At 41.3% G+C, this 23055-nt stretch overlaps 2 protein-coding genes across 4 annotated transcripts in view; one reads left to right on the forward strand and one right to left on the reverse strand.

Annotated features, from left to right (window-relative positions):
• ercc3 (excision repair cross-complementation group 3) overlaps nucleotides 1-20249 on the reverse strand; it is a 39821-nt gene extending 19572 nt beyond the window's left edge. The window contains exons 1-6 of one of the 2 annotated variants that reach the window (XM_088606835.1): nucleotides 13515-14737; nucleotides 12817-13019; nucleotides 10923-11159; nucleotides 9553-9602; nucleotides 2966-3101; nucleotides 2637-2804 (exon numbers count right to left, since the gene is read on the reverse strand). In XM_088606835.1, the coding sequence (XP_088462961.1) occupies nucleotides 2637-2804; nucleotides 2966-3101; nucleotides 9553-9602; nucleotides 10923-11159; nucleotides 12817-13019; nucleotides 13515-13623 (903 nt within the window). In that variant the 5' untranslated portion in view covers nucleotides 13624-14737. Of the gene's footprint in view, nucleotides 1-2636; nucleotides 2805-2965; nucleotides 3102-9552; nucleotides 9603-10922; nucleotides 11160-12816; nucleotides 13020-13514; nucleotides 14738-20073 lie in introns of those variants that run through there. The other variant, XM_088606836.1, reaches the window with a different exon arrangement.
• Nucleotides 20250-22478: 2229 nt separating this feature from the next.
• map3k2 (mitogen-activated protein kinase kinase kinase 2) overlaps nucleotides 22479-23055 on the forward strand; it is a 30283-nt gene continuing 29706 nt past the window's right edge. Inside the window, exon 1 of one of the 2 annotated variants that reach the window (XM_088606839.1) lies at nucleotides 22479-22905. The gene's annotated coding sequence lies outside the window, so the exon portion shown is untranslated. The remainder of the gene's footprint in view (nucleotides 22906-23055) is intronic. The other variant, XM_088606838.1, reaches the window with a different exon arrangement.

The following is a 23055-nucleotide window of genomic DNA, read 5'->3' on the forward strand; positions in this document are numbered from 1 at the left end:
AGTACAGTCCTTGTGGGTATAGGAAGACGTTAGGAGAGATCATAATATGATGGGAGGGAGTGGGGGCGTCACCAACTTGACGGCTCTGGGGAAGAAGCTATTTTGTCTAGTCTAGTTGTGTGTCTAGAGTCTAGTTGTGTGCGACTGGAGTGACCGGAACCTTCTGCCAGATGGTAGCGGAACAAACAAGTTATGATTCGGGTGAGTGGGGTCAGACATAAGCTCCAGATGCAAAGAAACTAAAAGAAAATAAACTATTTTTTTATTCTGACTAGTTGAAGATGCGCATGCAAATTTTGTACTGCCGTAATATGGCTGCATCATCTATGGTAAATATTAATCAGCAAAAACAACATGGTTTAGACGACAATGACGAAGGTGATAACAAACAAACTTAATGATTGGTTAGTAGTTGTTAGAACACAAAAGATTAAATGCCTTATATTAGGTTCTCAATTAATATTAAGAGTTGTATTTTTCCCCAAAGATAATGCTTTTTAGGTGTACAGTATTCCTTTACAGGATATGATTCATCACTAAAAATAATATTCCCACAAATCATCCTAATAAATAAGTTTAAAACATCTTAATACACCAGTATCCTGGTATGCAAAAGAAAATACAATTTTGCATTCATAAAATTAATTTCATTGCATATTATTTCCAAGTTTCTTTTGTTGCAGCCAAAAAAATATGGACGAGACAATGGAGAAACATCAATAAAAGTCACTATAAATGAAACCCTTAATTCGTTTTTAGCGCAATAACTCAGCTGCAACTTGTCCTGCTCACTTAATTGCTTGGGGTTCATTATTTTCTACATTATTTTTATGCCTTATTCCTTACACAGTTCTGTGAATGTGTGATGGCATGACCTTAGCTCCGACTCATGAATGCAAACCTCATGGCTCTGTATTTCTGCACACACGATCATGCAGTTCTGCTGGTTATGGTATATTAGTTATGACACAAACAACAGTAAATAACAAGACCGGCTGTGGATTTCCTGAATAACGTGGCATGTGCTCATGTTAAAGCAAACCTAAATGAGTAATCATTTAGCAAAAGTTAAAATAAAACTTATATTTAGCCAGCAGCTAACTGAAGCTCAAGGTTGCTGCTCTCTCTGCAGTCTGTGTGGGTCCTAATGCCCCAGTATAGTGATGGGGACCCCTTACTGTAAAAAAAGATATAAAACCGAGGTTCTTACTCCCTGTGGTCATTATAAATCCCAGGGCGTTTCTCGAAAACTATAGGGGTGTCACCCTGGCGTCCTGACCCAATTCCCTCCTTGCCTTTACCGATCATGGGCTCTTAATAATCTCCATCTATGAATTGGCTTCATCACTCTGTTCTCCTCCCCTCTGATAGCTGATGTGTGGTGAGTGTACTGGTGCACTATGGCTGCCATCGCAACATCCATGTGGGGGCTACGCTATAGTGGTACTGGTGATGAGTCTCCATTACCTGTAAAGTGCTTTGAGTGGAGTATCCAGAAAAGCGCTAAGCAGGTGTAAAGAATTATTACATATCTGACCTTTATTGTAAGCTTTGTATGACACTACATGCACGGTAAAACTAAAAAAGAAAATCATGCACACATTCCTCATACTGGAGTGTGAATTGAAAACAGCACAGCATAGGTGATATTTCACATTCATTAAACATATCTAGGTTTTAGATCCTAGATGGGAAAATACTGTACAGCTAGCTTCAATTGGTACGTGACAGATTATTACAGATGTATTTGATACTCAAAGACCAAAGGGCTGTGGGTGGACGGAACAAGCTACCCAGCCATGTTGAAGCTGATGTCCTGGATTCCTTCCCGACACAGCGGATGAGATCCTTGTACGAATTAGCTACCAACTTTCAAACGGGTTAAAAAGAGGAATAAAAATACATCCATCCTTTTTTGTTAACCACTTTATCCAAAACAGGGTCATGGGGGAGCCTGAGTCTATCTCAGCAAGCAACAGGGTCAGTACAACCTGCACCCAATGCATCACAAGGCAAATACAAATGAAATTATTATTACTAAAGTTAAGCACCTTTTGTGAGGTGGAATACTATGCTGAAGGCACAGGTTTTCTGTGATTGGCAGGACTTTAGCCACAAGATGTTTTAGATCACACCATTACACAATGCATAATATATATTGAACTGCAGTTAATATGTTGGATTTGTTTGGTGTTTTGCACTAAGTAAACCCCAGAGTAATTGGTATAATGTGTAACAGAAACGTGAGCTCAGACAATGGCACAATTTCAAGCAAATAAAAACACCAATATAGGACCCGTCAACCATCAAAAACAAATACTGTATCCCAGTAAAAACTTTTCTCATTATTAAACATAATCTTACAAAGTTCATCGTAATCAAGACGAAATTAGAAGAATATTATTGTCCTTTAATTCAGTTGATTTAATATTACTAATAACAACACACAAACATGGGACTGAAAAGGCTCATTAAGAGATATCACTGAAAGGGGGTTGAGACCAGAGACCAGAGCCCAGACAGGAAAAAAACGAGGAATCCCCAGCGTGGTAAAACGATAGTTTGAGGAACATTCTGAAAGGCTGGAAACTGTAGTTCCCAGAACAAACTCTTTAGGAGAGAGCGCTTGACTTTACCTGCCTGATCTCAAAGGACACGGTCTGCGTCTCCTCCTCTTCTTCCTCCTCTTTGTCCATCTGCTCATAGTAGCTGAATATGTCCTCGGGGACCTCAGGGCCAGTGCGACTCTGCTCTGGACCTTGGGAGGTGGATGGAGCCCCGTTATCCTGAGCAGACTTTGAGATCTGCAAAACAGAAAATGAAGCCACTGCTAACAAACACACCATCATCTCAAACAACAACTGCTGGTACAAGATGGATAGAGCAGTAGCGCAGGCAAACAGACGACCCGTTACAGTAAGTGTTATTTTTTCATGGGAGTGTAACCGACGAGGACAGCACGTACCGCAGATTTGCTGGAGATCACCTCAGTGATGAGTGCCGGGTCTTCGCCCTCGGCCGTCCTCAGCCTGCACTCCCGGATCACTTCATCCTGGAGTAGCTTCTGTATGACCTCGGGGAAAGCGCTTTCTACAAAGTACCTGTGTTCAACACGGACCCATTCAGAAATGAAAAACGCAGCCACAATTGCTCCTGACAGCAACTTTTGCCCCCTTTTCGCCTAATCTCAACAGAGCAAGGTTGGGACTGGTCAGTTCTAGAACGGAATACCTCCCATGAAAACCAGGCTCCTACTCTAAGTAGTGTTTTGGCGGCCCACTATGTGGTGCTCTTTCCTCTGTTACCAAACAACAATGCTCCCTGTGTAGGAGGTGCAGTTTTTTTGGGCATTAAACAGAGGTCCTGCAAGCTTGGTCAGTAAGGGTCTGACAGCAGGGTTCACCGGCAGAAGTGGTATGATTCCAAAATCCACACTGCTCTTGCATAATCTGGCCTAAGGTTCTCCCTTAATTCAACAGGTGAAGAAACGTCTCGCTTTAGCACATGATGTGCTTGTTTTGGTGCCGGCGTATGTCATCCAATTCGGTGCTGATCTTCACTGATAAGGTAAGGTGATTTAAAAAGCTCTATAGGACTGCTACCCTACTCACTTTGACAACTAGTTTCAACAGTTGACAAGCATTGTGAAATAGAAAATGTATATTAATCAAATTGAATCTCTTTACAACTACTTATTTGAAATGACCAAAAAATGATTTATACATTAAATATAAGGCTTATTTACTTGAAAGCAAAAAGTATTTAAGTCTTTCTAGGCACGAATTACCATTCAAGATTAATACTGATCTTTAGAAATTACCAGAATGTGTAAGCTTTAATGTTGTGGCCTATAATCTCTAAAGACATCATTTACACTTTTAAGCTCCTAAACCAAAGCAGAACACGTCAGGAAAAAAATAAGCTGATTTCCTGGATAGAGGGACTAGTGTGTTATGGAAAAGCACGAACATAAGATCTGCAATTATTTGCTCTTAGCTGGCGAGTTACAAATTTAAAGAGGACCGGCAACGTTATTTTTATATTTCTGGGTTAGAAAGAATCAGTACTGATGAATACATTTCAAACCAGAATGAAAGTAAAATGTACGCATAAACATCTAAAACCTTCAATTTACTTGACAAAATAAGCCAAATTTCCAGGTATACACATCACGATGTTCTGTGGTCCAAAACAAGGAAACAAAACATCCGTGTCACTGCCACATGATGTTGCCTTATTGTATTACATTGTAAGGTAATTGCAAAATACGTTGTATCACAATTGTACTGTGAAAACATCTCTTAATCCAACAGAAATACTGGGTTAAAATGTTTTGGAAGGAGACGATTTGCTGATAAATGATCATTTTACTTGTCAATTCTGCATGCAGATGACCTTAGAACATTTCTGTGGTTAAATATCTGCTGCACAACCTGTACTTATACATGACATTAGTCATTACAGTGACTAGTGAGCAGGAAGGGCCGTTCCACATTGCGTTTCATGCAATCCATGGGAACTATCGCTCTCACTCGTGGCCAGACTAGCGGTTTGCAACATGTCAACGTACTGTATTTTCACTAAGTTTGCGATTTTGTGCTTAATTTGAAATTGTAAAGTTCTCCTATACCGTCAATGGCTTGAGAGACTTCTGTGTGGAGTTTGCATGCTATTCTTGTAGTGCCATGGATGTTCTGTGTTATCTGGTTTCCTTCCAAAGTCCATAGACATGCTGTCTATATTGCATCTCTAAATTGTCCTCCAGATGAGAGGCTGTGTACCATGTAATAGGGTGCCATCCTATACAGACTGTATCCCAGCTTGTGCCTACTTTCCAATGGGTCAGGCTCTGGTGCACTATGACCCTGTATTGAACTGAGTTGTAATTGAGAATGGATGGATATATATATTTATACTGTATTTATCAAAAGAGGCTGTAGGAAGAGTTCAAGAAAATTGATATGTAGAGACTTAAGTACTTGTTTTAACCTCAGCCCAAATATTGTAAGTATAATCTCTTTAAGTACTGAGACAAAGTAGAAACGCATGCTTCATCTGATAGACTGTCAGTCATTACTCAGGTGTAAGAGCTATCATCGTCTCCACGAGCAGACAGTGAATTAACTTTTGCTTGTTCTGTGTGTAAAGAGACACAGTTTCTTGTCTACTGAATATCTCTTTCACTCTGTACATATGTGTGCATGGGCAGATATTTTCCACTGATGAACAGAAACATAGGGTTTCAGAAATGCAAACCACCCCTCTGTGCTTTAATAACTAGTCCGAGAACTGGGATTGCAGTTATCTTGTAATGATGACTTCTTTAATCATTTAAAAAAGCAGCTTGTAAAAAATGAAAACGGAACTGATTTTCTGTTATATATTTAAAAAAAAGAACACAGCCCCAAATAAATATCATGTGTGTGTAAACACACGTGAGGACATTTTCGGAAAGAGAGTTATACTGAGATGGCTAATCAGGTTTGTACGGTGTAGGGGAGGTGACAGGCTGGAGGAAATTTGGGGATAATGTGATGCGAGCAAAGTGATGGAAGAAAAAGTAACAAGAGAAGAGCTTTTGTTTCTCAAAGCCAATTATGTATTTAAGTCTTTTTTTTTTAAATCAGTTTTTTTTGTCCTTACTGGACTGCGGTGTTGGAAGACTACAGCACAACCTGATCACTGTGCTACTGGATCTTACGCAGATGAAGCATTGCACTGAAGGAGATGTTTTTCTCTTTTTCTGGACTGTGGTATTCATGGCAGCAACAAATCCAGTCTCGGACGCTGATCGGCATGTTCAATGAGATCCACAGGGATTTTATGATGCAGACTACAACTCATAATAGGTTACAAAACATGAGAAACTGTTCTCTTCTCCCATATCATGGGAGACTTCACCTTTCCGAACATTCAAGAGACTGGGGAAAATGACATCATTTCAGCTTCCCCCTCGCTCCCTGAATTCTGCAGTCTCAATCAGCATAATTCTCAACGGGAAACCCAGAACTACAGAAAACAAAAACCTGCCTTTTCAAACAGTTTTTGGTTTTCACACACTACAAGAACGAAACTTTCATGGCTTGATGTCAGATACAGATTGTTCTTCTTTTCACTCTAAGGACCACAGTCATTTTTGCATATGTGCTATTTTTTTAAAGAAAAGGCCAGTATTTACCACCCCTTCTCATTCTCTGCAGTGTTAGGTCAGCATATACCACTGACAGGCTGGACTTATTCTCAGAACAGACTGCCTGCACTATCTACTCACTCCAGAAAGCCACTGGAGAAATGGAAGTACTGTGTGCATGGTATTTAATACGTGTGAAGCCTCTAATTTGTCTGGTCCACAACAGGTTATGCAGCCGGCTAAAATTTGTAACAGCTGATAAAAACATTCCTTCAAACAAACATCTATTGTGTCAGTGCTGCTCGAACCAGCATCTGTGCTACTTTGGTTTTTGACGTATTAAGATTTTTTTTTTTTTAACTCAGACCCTCCACATTTAGGCAGGCGAACCACACTGATCTCATTCGTTTCTGCCGGTTTATGCTGTTTAAACCAACCTCTGAGCTGCAAAGATGAAGATATTTTTTTAGAGTGCAAAAACAAAAAGGCAGTTATTTTGAACATCACCAGAATATTTAAAAATCGATTTTATTTATTGGAGCTGTATGTCCAATGGATCATCTTAAAATCACAGGTTGGGTTGGCTCTCTGTGCAAAATGTAACCAGGCTACTAAGACCCATATTTACCACTATGGGGAAATGTGATACATTTACAGGTGTACACTTCCCCATAATATTATCTTTAGGTTATTATAACTAACTTCACCATAATTTCCGAGACCAAAACTTTGTATCCCTTTGGGACAACAGACGCATGATGTTCATGATCCACTGACCTAACCAAACACTAGCCAAATGCTTTGTGGAATTACTGAACCTGCTTTGCTTCACAGATGTGGTGCTGTTCTTTAGAGCAACTACAACTCCCCACCTTTTTACTGCCAAAAGCATGGTAAAAAACCTTGGTCACCTCTGGAACCAGCTCACCCGTCTTTATAAATGATGAAACAGATGAGATGATGGCAGCAGCAGAATGAATTCTGTTCTGAAGTCTACAATATTTTGTTACAATTGTCCCGATTGCAAACCCCTCCTCTTAAGGGCGCTCCAGCCCTTCCTCGTTCTGCCTCATTCCCCGCACCTGTTCCTTATTCCAGCCCAGTTTCAGTTCCCCCTTAAAAGCCAGACGCAGGCGATAACTGGGGCTCTACATTGACTCCTGGTTCATGTGAGCCCGGGTCCTGATGCGTCTGGCTCCGTTATGCTTTTAACTTTCCTTTCTTGTTCCTGTTCCCGTTCCCCCTGCCGGTTCCGACCCGGTTCCGACCCGGTTCCTGTTTTCAAACTCTTGACTCGGATGGATCGCCTGGCCATGGACTCATGCTTGTTCTTGTTTTTGGATATCTCTTTGGACTCTTCCTGGATTGTTTGTCTCAGGCCACACCTTCCCCGTACACCAGCGCACCAAGGACACGCCCCGTCTCCTGCATGACTTTTCCCCTGTGTTTCCCCACTACTCCGGATTGTGTCGTCTGCATAGGGCCCGGATAGAACTGTTTTGTGACAACAATGTTTTGTGTACACTGGCAGAACTTAATGCCACATTTGCATTGTAATGATCAGCAATGTAATACTCATTTTGCTGCCACAGTTTGGGGTCTGTAAGAACCTTTCTTCACTCCAATTTAACCATGAAGCTGGTTCATGAGGGGGCTAAGTGATGTCACTCTCCAAAAAACGAATCGCAGAAGCCAAAGCAACACAAATACTGCGGGGCTTTTTTTTTGGCAGCGGACTCAAACCAGCATGCAGCACAAGCAAATGAAAAGAGTTTCCATCATTTGCGCTGTTGTAAGGGGCTGAGTGACCTAACTCTTCAGAAGCAATGCTTCATATATCTGAAAACCAAATCAGTACAACGCTCATTTCAGTGGCACTGATGATATGTTCGCATTTTGCAGGACTGCCTGAAGAAAACTGAAAAACATTCGCTTTTTAATTTTTAATGCCGAAAAACATGAAATTCCTTTCATTGAAGTATAAACATTACATATAGTTTATTTCCTTGTTAAATCAAAATGAAAGACAATTTGCATAACCTAATCTATTTCGAAATGGGTTTTTACTGAGCATTTTAATTGTGTGCATCTTGTTAAAGCTTGCACTTTATTCTTTTTTTTCCCCAAAAAGTAGTGCTGGGCGATAATTCGATAACGATAATTATCGAGATATAATTTTCCTCGTTATAATTTTAACAAAAGTTTGATAAATGTTCGATATATATGTTTATGCTTTGCGCATGATATGCGCATGCGCACAAAATACTGCGCGAGTGCGCGTGCGTGTTGCAGACTGGGCAGCTAACGTGGTGTTGTTTACCCACACGGTGGTGGCTGACAGGACTGTAGTTAGAGTGGAGAAATGAGCGACACTGAAGCAAATGTTGTGCTGCCAACGACCAGCTCAAAGGACGATGACATCCTCAACAGAAAAGGTTATTCAACTTCGGTAATTTGGAGATATTTTGGGTTTTTACGATCAGACATAAAACAGAGCACTTTAAACTTTGCAGTCTGTCTGAGCCATCTTCTATGTGTGTTTTATCACACTGCAGTATTTAATTTTTCTATTAAGATATTTATTTTGTAAATTTTACTCATGCATAGTTTGACATAAAAAAGACTTGAATACTCTCTACCTCAGATTTGTTTAATGTTTCTGCTGTTTGGCAAGTGTTTGTTGTGTTCTTAAAATAAAGAGTTGTTTCATTTACCAATTAACTGTCTGGTTTCTTCAACTTTCACTCAGGAGAAAAAATCTGCCTTTAAACTTGAAAGAAATAATGATCTGACATTTATCGTGATAATTATCGATATTGACTGATATGAAAATTTTTATAGTGAGAATGTTTTTGGCCATATCGCCCAGCCCTACCAAAAAGACATAAAATAAATGTAACTATAGTAACTTTAAATACTGGATATTATTATGAGAGTATTTGGTTCTTATTCCAAGAAGATGTGTAATAACAGTAACTCCATTAACCAAGAGCTCCCTGGTTTTGAAATGGTACTGGCAATCAGCACAGACTGCACATAACTTCACAACTGTCATGTTGAAACCATATATGCAGTACATCTATCAGATCACAAGTGAAATAATTAAACAGACTTCTTTATAGACTAAACTTTTTGCTTTGTGAATGTAGTTAGCGTCAGAAAGCATTTATAGGACTTTTTTCTACCCTATTCACCTGTAATCGTATGAATAAATGCTCAATTTATTAACTTACCACATAACTTTTCTATTTATCTGTTTTCCACAGTCATCTTCATTCATGTGTGACTATTCAGCACGAATAACTAAGACCAACATTTTTTAAGTTTCTGAATGATCCATTTTCAAATGGCTTAATCACAGACATATTTTTGGAGAAAAAAAAACGTTGAATTTATAACCTGTCTAGCATCACAGTACATACCTGTTGTGTTTCAGCACCAGTTTGACTTTGCCATAGCTCACTGTGCAGAGCTAGGAGGAAGACAGAAAAATGTACCATATGTTACCAAAATATTCTTCAGTTCAATATATCAAACAGATGTGTGCTGCTGCTGCTGTTTCTTTAAAATCACTTTTCCACTTTTTTGCCATCCAATTTTGAAGAATAAATAATTTACCTGTGATCTGAAAGTGCAAACTCACGTCTCACAGCAGTGACAAAACTAAGGAAAGAACAGTAATGCTGCAATCAGGGACACACCTTCCATTGTTCAAAGTTCAACTCAAGAACGTAAAAAACTTGCAAAAGCATAGCAGGAAAGTCAAACTTTAGTTAATGTATGATAGCCACGAAAATTAAATGTAATCTCCTAGACAACAGCTGCACTTTGTTTTTCATTACATACGAGATTCTACACTTCTGTGGTTTTCTTAAGCTTTCCCTCTGTAGCAAATAATCCTGTAGGAAAGTTGGCCTTAGTAAGAAAATTTAGTAGGGTCTACATACTACAGCCAGCAGCCATATCACCCTGCAACTCACAACTGGGAGCCCACTGAAGCCAAGCAGGTGTGAGCCTTGTCAGTACCTGGATGGGAGACCTCCTGGGACAAACTAAGGTTGCTGTTGGAAGAGGTGTTAGTGGGGCCAGCAGGGGCGCTCACCCTGTGGTCCATGTGGGTCCTAATGCCCCAGTATAGTGATGGGGACACTATACTGTAAACAGGTGCCGTCCTTCAGATGAGACGTAAAACTGAGGTCCTGACTCTCTGTGGTCATTAAAAATCCCAGGGTGTTTCTCGAAAAGAGTAGGGGTGTAACCCTGGTGTCCTGGCCAAATTTCCCATTGGCCCTTACCAATCATGACTTCCTAATACTCCCCATCTATGAATTGGCTTCATTACTCTGCTCTCCTCCCCACTGATAGCTGATGTGTGGTGAGCGTTCTGACACACTATGGCTGCTGTCGCATCATCCAGGTAGGGCTGCACATTGGTGGTGGTGGAGGGGAGTCCCCATTACCTGTAAAGCGCTTTGAGTGGAGTGTCCAGAAAAGCGCTATATAAGTGTAAGCTATTATTATTATACTACATAGGGCCACTTTGTATTTCTATTGCAATTATGATGTTTCCTTTATCTGACCAACAACTTATAATATCCATGTGCAACACTGAATTGCAATAATCTCCCCTTAACATTTATCTTTAGGACACGGTATACATTTAGGTTGTTCTTGTCTAACCACACATCCGTGTTAGAACTTCAAGAACCTGCGTGACTCATCTTCAAATCAGAGATGGTCCCTTCCCTGCCAACTGAAAGAGGACATCGGAGTGGGGCCATTTCCCTCTCACCTTGATGAACTGAATGATGCCATCAGGGACCGAGGTCTTGCTGAGCTTCTGCAGGTACTCAATGATGTCTGTCGTCTGCAGGCCCACACTCACGGCAGCGTACAGAGAGTAGGCGGTCAGCTTGTACTCATGAACGTGAGTGGGCCGGCACACTGGCTCAGCAATAGCCACCAGAAAGTCCTGGGCATACTTGTACACTGGAGAGAAAGCCTCCAGGAAGATATGTCCATCTGGAGCCTGTGAAGAGATATACAAAGTCATCCAACTAATTCAGCTTTTTTTTTCCCCCTATCCCTTTCAAGCGAAGCAGCACATAACACTTTATGCACCTTACAACGTCGACGAATAGGCAGAAAAAATTCAAACCTGTCAACATGATCAAACCACAAAGCTGAAAAGAACAGACACAAATGCAAATGACATCCAGGTGGATTTCCGACTGAAAAACATGTGTTGTAACAGAAAGAATAAGGTTCTGGATCCCGAGATGAAGTTAAACAGATGAGCTTAAAGCCAAAGTCTTGTTTCCCCGCAAGAAACAACAAAACGGAAGTATTGTTCCAAGTGCCGGTACAAACTTTAGGTTTATATAGTCCTTCCTTGCTGCTCTGATTCGTCATTCATTATTATGGTAAAGGGCGGAGGTCACCTGTTTGACCAGTTTACATCTTTTTGGCCAAATGGTCAGGGATTAAATCCCAGGGGGTTCCCTAGCTCTCATAGCTGGCATCTGGAATCCTTATCAGTTAACCCCCTTTCCTGCCATAAACCCCTGTTGCTTGGAAGTCTAATCTTCATGCAGAAAGGACTTAAACTTAACATCTTGTATCTTTCTTCATATGGAAGGAATTGGTGATGTTGCTCAGCTCTGTCAATGCATTTGGGCAAAAAATGAAATGGTAGAAATTAACTAAGTCCAGTAATTAAGAACTATAGAATTTAATGTAGGTTTTTAGAGTTGCGGTTCTACTATTACTTACCTGCAGGTCTGCGTAGGACACAGCCCTAAAGAGGATCCTGAGAACGGCCACACTTACAGGGAAATGTGTGGCATCCTCTCCATGCAGTTGTTTGGATCAAAAAAAGCTTCTTCAGGGGTCAGCTTTTAGCTCCCTGACGCACCACAGAGAGCTTCAGGAGATCCTTTTTGCAATCCCTGCACTGAATTTCAGACTTTTTACCCTGGACTTGCACTTTTCTTGCCGAAGGGAAAGTGCACTTGCGCAGTTCGATCAGCTGAGTCAACGTATTGCATCAGGGGAACTGTCATGTCTGTGTAGTGTTTTTATGATCTTTTAAGCGTATGAGCTGGCAAGTGAATTTCCCCCTGGGGGATTAATCGAGTGTTGTATTGTATATTGCTGCACTGGCTCTTTCCACTTTGCCCTGCCATCTGAGCCAATCTACACCAACCTTGGCTTGTCCTGTGGAGTAGTAGCTAACACTAAATTAGTGATTATCTCCTTTTTACTTGGAGTTACCACTTTACCCTTGCTTTCCTAAGACCAAGTGAGACATAAGCCCAGCAATCTAAAGAGCTATATTCTCAATAGCTGCCCGAGCCAGCTGGATCTCATCTCACATAGACACTGCTTCTCTGTGTGGTTTCCACAGTAGGCCGACATAAGCCAGTTGATCAATGAGGGTGTAACAGTTAGGCTGATAAACTGTGACCAGATGAGAGTGTTAAGCAGTGGAGAATTTGCTCCTCCACCAAACTCTCTAATAGAAACAAACAAATACTAAGAATTGGCAATTCTATAAATCTGAAAGCAACCACTGTCTTGTTTTACGGCTTCTTTTTTTGTAATCCAAATAAAATAAATTGTTACGAATTGCTATCACCTGTCGCGACGAGTGTCTAAGGCACGGATCCAATCTTCTAAAAACTTACCACCCAAATGGGGCGAGAGGGGTGGTCCGTTTTTAAATTCATCTGTGAGCGATAGTCTTTGGCTCCATATTCGTCTGTCCTGGTCCCGGACTCGTCCACCTGTTTCCCGGCCGCTGCTGGAACGCCTTCCTGGGACTCACTGCCCATGGGCTCTTCCTCTTCCTCGTCCTCATCGTGGAGACGCTTCTTAGATTTCTTTTTCTCTGAAAGAGCAGTTTCACACGCATCGGACACGCTGAAAGCACACTCCACTTGGAGATGGAACCGGCTGTCAACTTCCTAGCCATGATAACTAACTGCATCAAGCAAATCTAATAATAATAATAATAATAATAATAATAAGTAGGTAGATGCATCAGCTACCTACTTATTATGCGTCAGCATCCCAAAACCAAAGATATCCTGAAAATTAGGATCACACCTTCCTTCTTCTCTTAATGACAGACTCGCCTTCTAAACCTCTCTATTCATTTGCAGGTTTTGACTTCACACCTTTCTTCCAGTTCTCCCAGAGCTGTAGATATTCTTTCTCCCCTGTTACCCGCCTCCTCTCAAATACCCTCTTATTTTGCTCTCCCGTGCTTTATCAACTGCAGGTCTCCCTTTCTGCTCACAGCCCAAGAAGGCTCCACAGCTGGAACTCATCATGGAATAAACCTTCACCTGTTCCACCATCTTCATCTTCATAATATCCTTACCTGTATATAGCGCTTTTCTGAACACTCCACTCAAAGTGCTGTACAGGTTATGGGGACTCCCCTCCTCCACCCCCACCAGTGTCGCAGGCAAATTCATTTTGAGCAGCATTAAAAAAAAAAAACTCACAATCCAGTAGGCTTTGCTGATGTTACAGACTTACAGAGGTTATTCGCTTGAGAAAGCTTGTGAAAGGCAAAACTGGGCATTTTCATTTTCATCAAAATCAATTCCTACTGTATTTTCCAGTTCTCTCTTAATATATAAAGTCCTTAACGAAATTGTATTTTCTGAAGAGAGGCATTCAGGTTTTAGGATGAAATGTGTTTAAAAAAAGTGAGAATCTACTATTCACTCACATAAAAAATTAGATTTACAAACGTTTAATTTGGAAAAATATCCTCTGTTTCTTTACTTTATTTTAAACACCACCAAATGATATACAATCAGAATAACCCACAGTGCCTTGCGAAAAGTATTCACCCCCTTCCACCCATTTTATGAATTATAAAGGATGTATAAACATTTTTGACAGAATATTTTTCATTAAACACACAATAAATAAAACTGTGCTCCACTATAAGAAAACACATTTTGAAATCTGCTATGAAAATTAGGCAAGAAAGTGGCAACTACAGTTGGAATGAAAACAATGCTTATGTTAGTAAAAAATAGCTTTAAATTAAGATTTCTCAATGCCGTTCGGTAGTTTCCAGTTCATCTAAAGGGGATCTAATAAAAGACCAAGGAGATAAACTGGAGATTCCGGCTTAGAAGTGTATAAAATAGAGAGCATATTTAAATAAGCCGTGCTTTACTTCTGATGGGCACTGTTCATTACAAGAGGCAATTCACATCAACGCAGGGCAAACATCACAACAAATCCCAAGAAGGCGTCCAGATTGCCTGCTCCTAATGCCCTCTTTCCATTTCTAGTGGCACCAAAGAAATTATATCGCCGTCCTTTCAGAGAAGATAAACTGAAAGGTGAACAAAGTTACAGAGTCAGAACCAAAAAGCGACTGTTAACACGCAGCACATTTCGCCTTATTAAAAGTCAACTTGGAAAGCACTCCCTGCAAATTAAAAGCCCTTCTTCAAAACTTCTTTGGCCAAGGAACTCCAATCTGCTGAGTAGCATTCTTAACAAAACAGCCTACAGCAAACAGGCTTCTGATGGGAACCGTGCTGACTGTTCCACTGTCGATATCGTTCTTGTTCTGCAAACTCTTCTTGACGAAAGACCACTCTGACAATACACTGCAATCTATGGCCCCCGAAAAAAGCAGAACTGCACCAGTATTGAAATAACTTTTTTTTTTCCAAGAACTCCTAGAGACAGTATAGGTCTGAGCAAAAGCATACATACTGCCTTGCCTGACTAGACATAGAAACTCTATTTAAAGTTTTAGGGCTTATCTAGCCCCTGGTTTGGTTAGTCGATCACCAGCCACACCATACGAGCAGCTACAGAAACATGTTCCCTTTTGCATGCTCATATACTGTATCAATTCTGAAGGCAGCTGCTAGGAAACCTTATCAGAGAGAATTTCAAAAAGGACCTAGCTTAGACAGTGTGGTGCCTCAACATAAAAGAAAGATTGTCCATCAAGGCCATAAGTATGCAGATAATACACTTTTCAACCTTTTACACTCATTCATGAAATGGCTAATACCAAGACAATTCTCACTTTCCTACACTATCATACTAGTGATGGAATTAACACAGAAAACCTTGGACAGCTGCTTAAACATCAGAGTGTAAACCTGAGCAGCAGCCGGCCCAGATGGCGTCTCTCCTCATGTCTTTAAAACCTGAGCAGGTCAGCTATCTCTTTTATATAGAGATATTTATAACCTCTCTCTGCCCCTCTCAGTTGTACCAGAGTGCTTTAAGAAAACAGTTTTGCCACTGCTCAAGAAGCCCAAGGTAACTTGTTTGAATGATTACTGTCCAGTAGCACTCACTTCAATGATCATGAAATGCTTACTGCCCAAATAGGTCAGTTGATGATGCCATATTTTTAGCACTAGATACTGCCCTAGAACATTTAGACAGGTGAGGCAGCTATGTTAGGATGCTGTTTATATATTACAGCTCGGTGTTTAACACAATTCTCACCAAGCTGGTCCCAAAACTTAGGAATCTGGGCTTATGACACTTTACCTATAACTGGATAGTAGATCTCCTGAAGGCCAGCTCTCAGGTGGTGAAAACTGGCAACAATATCTCCCCTACAGTGAATCTAAACACTGGAGCTCCCCAAAGCTGCTGTCTCAGCCCTAGGCCATACTCCTTGTTCACCTACAATTGTACAGACACCTACAGCAGCAAACACATGATTAAGTTTGCAGACGACACCACTGTTATTGGGGGCTGATCAACAACAACGACGAGTGCGCATACAGGAGTGAGGTGGGGCATCTTACAAGATGATTCCTGGACAACAATCTGGCCCTGACTGTCAACAAGACAAAAGAACTCATTGTGGACTTCAGGAGACCCAGAGGGAGTCATGCCCCAGTTGGCATCAATGGCTCAATAGTGGAAACTGTCAACTGCATCAGGTTCCTCGGCCTGCAGATCTTCACCGACTTGGCTTGGTCTCGCAACACTGTAGCCAGTCTGAAAAAGGCACAACAGTGCTTGCACTTCTTGCAGGGCCTAAAGAAATACCGTATGGGGATGCAGTTCCTCATGAACTTTTACCGCACCATAGAAAGTGTCCTCACTAGTGGCATCACTGTGTGCTACAGCAATACTACAGTGCATGACAGAGATAATAATAATAATTAATAATAATTGCTTACACTTATACAGCGCTTTTCTGGACACTCCACTCAAAGCGCTTTACAGGTAATGGGGACTCCCCTCCACCACCACCAATGTGCAGCATCCACCTGGATGATGCGACGGCAGCCATAGTGCGCCAGAACACTCACCACACATCAGCTATCAGTGGGGAGGAGAGCAGAGTAATGAAGCCAGTTCATAGATGGGGATTATTAGGAGGCCATGAATTGGTAAGGGCCAATGGGAAATTTGGCCAGGACGCCGGGGTTACACCCCTACTCTTTGCGAGAAACGCCCTGGGATTTTTAATGACCACAGAGAGTCAGGACCTCAGTTTGACGTCTCATCCGAAGGACAGCGCCTGTTTACAGTATAATGTCCCCATCACTATACTGGGGCATTAGGACCCACATGGGCCGCAGGGTGAGTGCCCCCTGCTGGCCCCACTAACACCTCTTCCAGCAGCAACCTTAGTTTTTCCCAGGAGGTCTCCCATCCAGGTACTGACCAGGCTCACACCCGCTGAGCTTCAGTGGGCTGCCAGTTGTGAGTTGCAGGGTGATATGGCTGCTGGAGATGTGATACAAAGTGTTTCGGCAACGGCACCGAGGATTATCGGATCTGATTTACCATCAATCATTGAGATTCACACCATCCGCTGTCGGAATAAAGCCCAAAACACCCTTCAGGATCCCAGCCATACCGGCCACAAATTGTTCACAAAGTGGTACCGCAATATTAAAGCGCAGACCACTAGACTTAAGAACAGTTTCCATCTTACTGCAATGCCCATCCTCCACAGCTAACTGCACTGCCTCAGACTCATAGTGCATATCTGCGCAATGCACTATTTGCATGGTCCACCATGTTTATTTTTCCCGCACTACGCCAGATTTATTGTCCCCCAACACATTTACTCTTCCTGTTGTTATTACTTATGTGTGTAATGTATTGTCTACATTGTAAGGCGTTGTCTATTGTACTGTGCACGTCCCGAGAACTCAGCACGAATAAGAATTCCAATGTACATATTTCAATAAACTCCTCTACATCAGCTTGTCTGAAAATTCAGGTTGTCCAGTAAGCGGTACTTACTGGACATTTGTTCTTAGCAAAATGGGGCCTGTAACACAACCTGGCCCTACACAACAAATGTTTGGCCTATTAATACGAGGCCTGAACTGCAAACAGCTACTGTTCACAACTCTGTTAATCCTACAATACTTCACTTCAGCATTTCATGACACTGGGACTCTCCTGGAAGTCTTGAAGCTTTCTAGCTACTGTTATTATTTTACTAACCGGACACCAGATGATAATCTTCATCAGTGCTGACGGTAATTCATCAGAAACATATCAATATAGGTAACGACTTGTTCAAAAATATGACATCCATATAAGGTTTAAACCATCTCGTAACCTGATCTCAACAGATCTCAGAAGCTATGCAAGTCTAGACATGGTCATTAAGATCGTTAAGGAAAACTTGGTTGCTGCTTGAAGTGGTGCTGTGGCCCAGCATGTAGCACTTTTTGCTCTGGACCAGAACTTCCAACTATAGTATTTGACAACGGACACTGTCCTGTAGATAGCTGCAGTCATTTGGGTAAGACCTAAAATTATGGTCTTGACTAACAGCTAACTGTTAAAAATCCCATGGCAAAAGTAGGGGTATTAATCCTGGTGCCGTGGCTAATTCCTGAATTAATCTGATGTGTAGGGAGAATGCTGGCTGACACTTATCAACCAGGTGGGTGCAGCACAGTACTTATAATAACAAACTTTATTTATAGAGCACCTTTCATACAAATAGCAGCTCAAAGTGCTTTACAAACCCAGCGCAAAAATAAAATCTTCAAATTCAGAGACATACTTTCAGTTGTAAAGGAAAACACAGTCATACAGTAAAGCAACATATTTGTCAATTTTATGCTTGAAAATTTATAAAACAGAAATTAGGAAAGTCGTCATAAACAAAGAACAATAAAAGAGAAATAAAAAAAGAGAAAGAGAAAGAACAAAGAACCATTTGAACTAAAAGCTAAATTAAAAAGATAATAACAAACCACAAGTTCCCTTAGTGCTGTAACATGTAAATGGGCACATTAAAGTAGTTTAAGTAGGAATATGTTTTAGGATTATTGCTCTTGCAGATTTGTATCAACAGTTTAGATTCGGGTATAGTTAAGTTCATCCTTCGGATGAGACGTAAAACTGAGGACCTGACTCACTGTGGTCATTAAAAATCCCAGGGCGTTTCTCGAAAAGAGTAGGGGTGTAACCTCGGCGTCCTGGCCAAATTTCCCCTTGGCCCTTACCAATCATGGCCTCCTAATAATCTCCATCTATGAATTGGCTTCATCACTCTGTTCTCCTCCCCACTAATAGCTGATGTGTAGTGAGTGTTCTGGCGCACTATGGCTGCCGTCGCATCATCCAGGTGGATACTGCACATTGGTGGTGGTGGAGGGGAGTCCCCTTTACCTGTAAAGCGCTTTGAGTGGAGTGTCCAGAAAAAGCGCTATATAACTCTAAGCAATTATTAATTACAGTGAACTGTATCAGGACAAAATGTGGAGAAGGGTTCCGGGTACAAGGACTTCTCAGATAAAATTAAAAAAACTGAAAAATTGGAATTAAAAAAAATCAAAAATTCAAAATTGAGGCACGTAACATAATGGAATGGGTTAAATGAAAGCCCTCCTAAAGAAGGTTTTGAGTCTAGGTTTGAAAGAGCTCAGGGAAAGTGACCCTCTGATATCCTTAGGGTAGAGTTCCAGAGCTCTGGGGCATAACAGGAGAAGGTCGTGTCACCCACAGAGTGTAGACGGGCTTGGGGGACAGATAGGAGACCAGAATTAGACAAAAGAAGGTTTGCAAGGTGGGGGTAGGAACACAGTAAGTCAGACAGGTATTGAGGTGCCAAGCCATGCATTCTGAAGTTGAAACGAAACCTGACTGGATGCCAGTGCGGGTACTCCAGGACAGGAGTAATGTGATCACTTGCACACGACCTGGTCAGGATTCTGGCTGCCGAGCCCTGTCTCACCTGCACTGTCATTGCGGTCAGGGGTTAGGTCATGCTCGTCCACGGGTTTCTTAAAAACAGAGCAAAAACCTTCGGCAGCATTGATATCGGCAAACGTCTGTCCGCCGGGCACATCTCAAACCTAGACAGCCATCCCGAAGAGAAACTGCATTCAGCCGGCATCTTCAGCTTTTCAGGAAAGTCTCTCGCCTTCTCCCGCAGCACAGCCCCTGAGGTAGCAGGGCAAACTATTCGTGAAGCACCAAATCCACGTCCTCCAACTTAACCCGATGGAGGGTAAGCCTCCTCTCATCTGTCACGGGAGATCTCAGGCTTTACGAAAGACTCCCTTCGTTTTGATCAAAATCAGACGTACTCGGATCCGACCGCAAACTCGCCATAAAGCTCCTTCACCAAAACCTTCGTCTGGGGGTCGGATATGAGAAAAGATAGATGTCGATCAACTCGGCTCACTCGTAAAACAGTACGGATTGCACCGGGGAAACATTCACTTAAGGAGAATGAAGACCAACGACTGTCCTGGTCCTACTGTAGGTAGGAAAAACATCGCGTGCGTGCAGGAAGCAAACTAGTTTATTTTTATGCCTTGTTAACAGTATTTTTTCCCCGATTGCTACAGATCATTGCTATGCGTCATTACCAGATCCGAGGGAGTTTATTGTACTACCAATAACAATGATAACCAGAAGAGATAGCACTTTGAATGACAACAACTCACCTCGACCTCCCTTGTCCTTCTTCACCATAATGTTAGACTTACACAACTACAATGAATTAATTACGACGACTCGGCTTTCTTCATTTAAATTCTTGAAGACTTTTGCTGCCGATTTCTTACAGACGCCACACAACACATCCGACAACGGAGGCTGCCATATTTGTTAAATGAATTGCGCATGCTCGGTTAGTTCAAGTCCCCAAGCAAATCCGGGAAATGACTGTAGGTCACATATGGGTTTGAAAACTGATTTGAAACTGTTTTTTTAAAAAGGAAACCTTCTAGTGGTTCTTGTCAACAGTGTGGTATTTGAGGTGCTGGAATTAGTGTTTATACTATTATTAACTTTTATTGCATCATCCCAAGTATAAAGTTTTTTTGCTACTGTCAATTAATAACTGGGGCATGCATACAGTAATATATTATTGTTAAAGCGACAGCACATTTTAAGGCATTACTGTTACTAAGGAATACCTAATTGCTGTTCTTATTCCGATACATTTAACGTCAGCCATACGCCAAAATGGCGTGTTTTCAGCCATCGGTATTAAAGTAGACAGCCGATGATCGTCTCAATTCTGCATGGGCAGATATTATAGATTTTTGATGATGCAAGGTTTTCTGGTAAAATTACAAACTTGTTCTTTCATTTCGGAAATCAGCGGACCTAGACACTAACCAGAAATGTAGGAACTGCAGTTTTTTTCCCCCGCTGCGACAGTAAGTTTTTTTCGTCAAACTTACGTATTGAACATGAAATAATACAAAGGAGAAATGTACATCCGAAAAAAGGTGTGAAAAAAACAACAACAACAACAACAACAACAACAACAACAACAACAACAACAACAACAAATTATACACTGCCCAAAGTAATTACAATCAGAAGTTAAAACACATCCGTTTTGCTTTTTGCCTAGTTATTTTCAGGTTTTTAATGGCGTTTAAGTAATACTGCATTTCTATGTTCATAAGCATTAAAGGGCAGAGTAGCATTAGACCATTTTAGTATATATTCTCTGCTACAGTACAAGGCAATGCTTTAAAGAAGGACATTTCTGGGGTCCTTCCTTCATTCTAGGACGTGATGTTCTTTTTCTACTGTTGCATTCAGAACTAAAATGGTAAAAACCGGAAATTAATTCCAAATCATTCCGAATAATATCGTTTTAAAACAGGCAGAAATTTGACCTGGCAAAAAGGAAGATGTGCAGTTATTACAACTATTGAGCAGCAGCTGCGTCACCTGCCTGGTAGCCTGATCTCAGAGCCGAGGTCTGTTGGGTAAGACCATCTTGCCCCTGCAGTGGTGTTGGTGGACCAGTAGGTGGTGCTCTTCCCTCTGGACCAGAATTTCCAAACCAATGCCCCCAGAATAGTGACTTGGGACACTGTGCACCACTGAATGAAACATTAAACTAAGGTCCGGGCCTCTTGGTACTTATCCAAAGGGTAGGCGTCAGGGTTTAAAACCTGCTCTGGGTGTGTATGATCCAGCGAATTGGGTTTTTCACTTCTCCACTGAGACTTGAGTTAGGTACCCAGGTCTGCAATTATATACGTATACATAGCGAGAATTTGATTAGGATGCTAGGATTACACCCCTACTTTTTTTTTCTGAGAAGAGCTCTGACACTTTTAATGACTTCAGTTTTATGTCTAAATTGACGGATGGCACCTTTTGACAGTATAGCTTCCCCGTCACTACACAAGGGCATCAGGACCACACAGACCACAAGGTGAGTGCTCCCTTGGTCCCACTTACACCCCACCCAGCAACAACCTCAGTCTAGCCCAGGAGTCTCCCATCCAGGTACTGGCCAGGCTCACACCTGCTGAACTTCAGTGGATTGCCAGTGATGATTTATAACCTTGCAATTTCATTCCATCAATACCTCGACATGACATCTCTCTATACATACAGGTAATAATTACTATTATTTTAAGTAGTGCGAAGTATTTTAAGTATAATATGGTTCACAGATTATTTTTTCCTATTGATGCGATCTCTTATGGAAAAAAATTCTGAACCATTGAAAATACAATGTTAATACATCTTAAAATCGCGGTGGGTAAATTATTTTGTGAGTACCACTGGTTTTGTAGAATGTGATGAATTCGTAACTTTCCTAAGAGTGTAGAATAATTGAGGCTTATTAGCTGTAGATTTAGTTTGCGTTTCATATTCTGAGATCGTATATTGAATTAACATCCTATAGTGTAAAATAATACACACGGTACCAAAATCTAGTCTTATAATTAACAAACAATATACAGTAAATTACGCGAAAAGAACGTACAACTGTAAATACAACTAATACATTTTCCTAATACAGGTGCCATTTTGACAAAACGTCTTTTCCTGAACCCCACATAATTTCAATGACGAAATCCAACTCGGAACACAAACTACCTCTGACATCACAAGATTTGTGCTGCAAATTCTTCAAACTCTTGTGTTGCTGTTACCTGGCGGCGAATTTGCTCAAGAACGTGCTATGTTGTGAGCATTTAAGAAATCAATTAAAAGAAAAGTTAAGGTGACCGTTAATGGAATAAAAAGCTCGTAATGTCGTTGCAGCGCTAACAATTTAGAAGGCTATCTTCCTCGGTGGGAAAAAAAAACGGTTTCATCACGGTTCTTACAGTAACAAGTAAATAGGAGGAAGCGCGGCCTGTTCCAAAAAGGAGGGGAGGCGCTTCAGCCTCGGACTCGAGTGGAGGTTAATACGGGACTCCTGAGCCCTCGGCGTCTGCGGACTCGCCTATCAGCGGGGCCCAGGCTGTCCCAGCCGGTCCTGTGAATGAGGAAGTGGTACCACAGATCCCCAGGTAATAAAAAGGACTACATTGCCTACCTTTTACTCCCTGTTTTAGATTTAATTCACTTCAATGTGAAATATGCGAGAGCCAATTTCGGTATAAATGCTGGAACGTGGAGGAGAACTAAATAGAAGAAATTCGTGGTCTGTGAGCTTCACT

This window comes from Lepisosteus platostomus, chromosome 14, assembly GCF_059453375.1.
Source record: "Lepisosteus platostomus isolate fLepPlt1 chromosome 14, fLepPlt1.hap1, whole genome shotgun sequence".
Classification (NCBI taxonomy): Eukaryota; Metazoa; Chordata; class Actinopteri; order Semionotiformes; family Lepisosteidae; genus Lepisosteus; species Lepisosteus platostomus.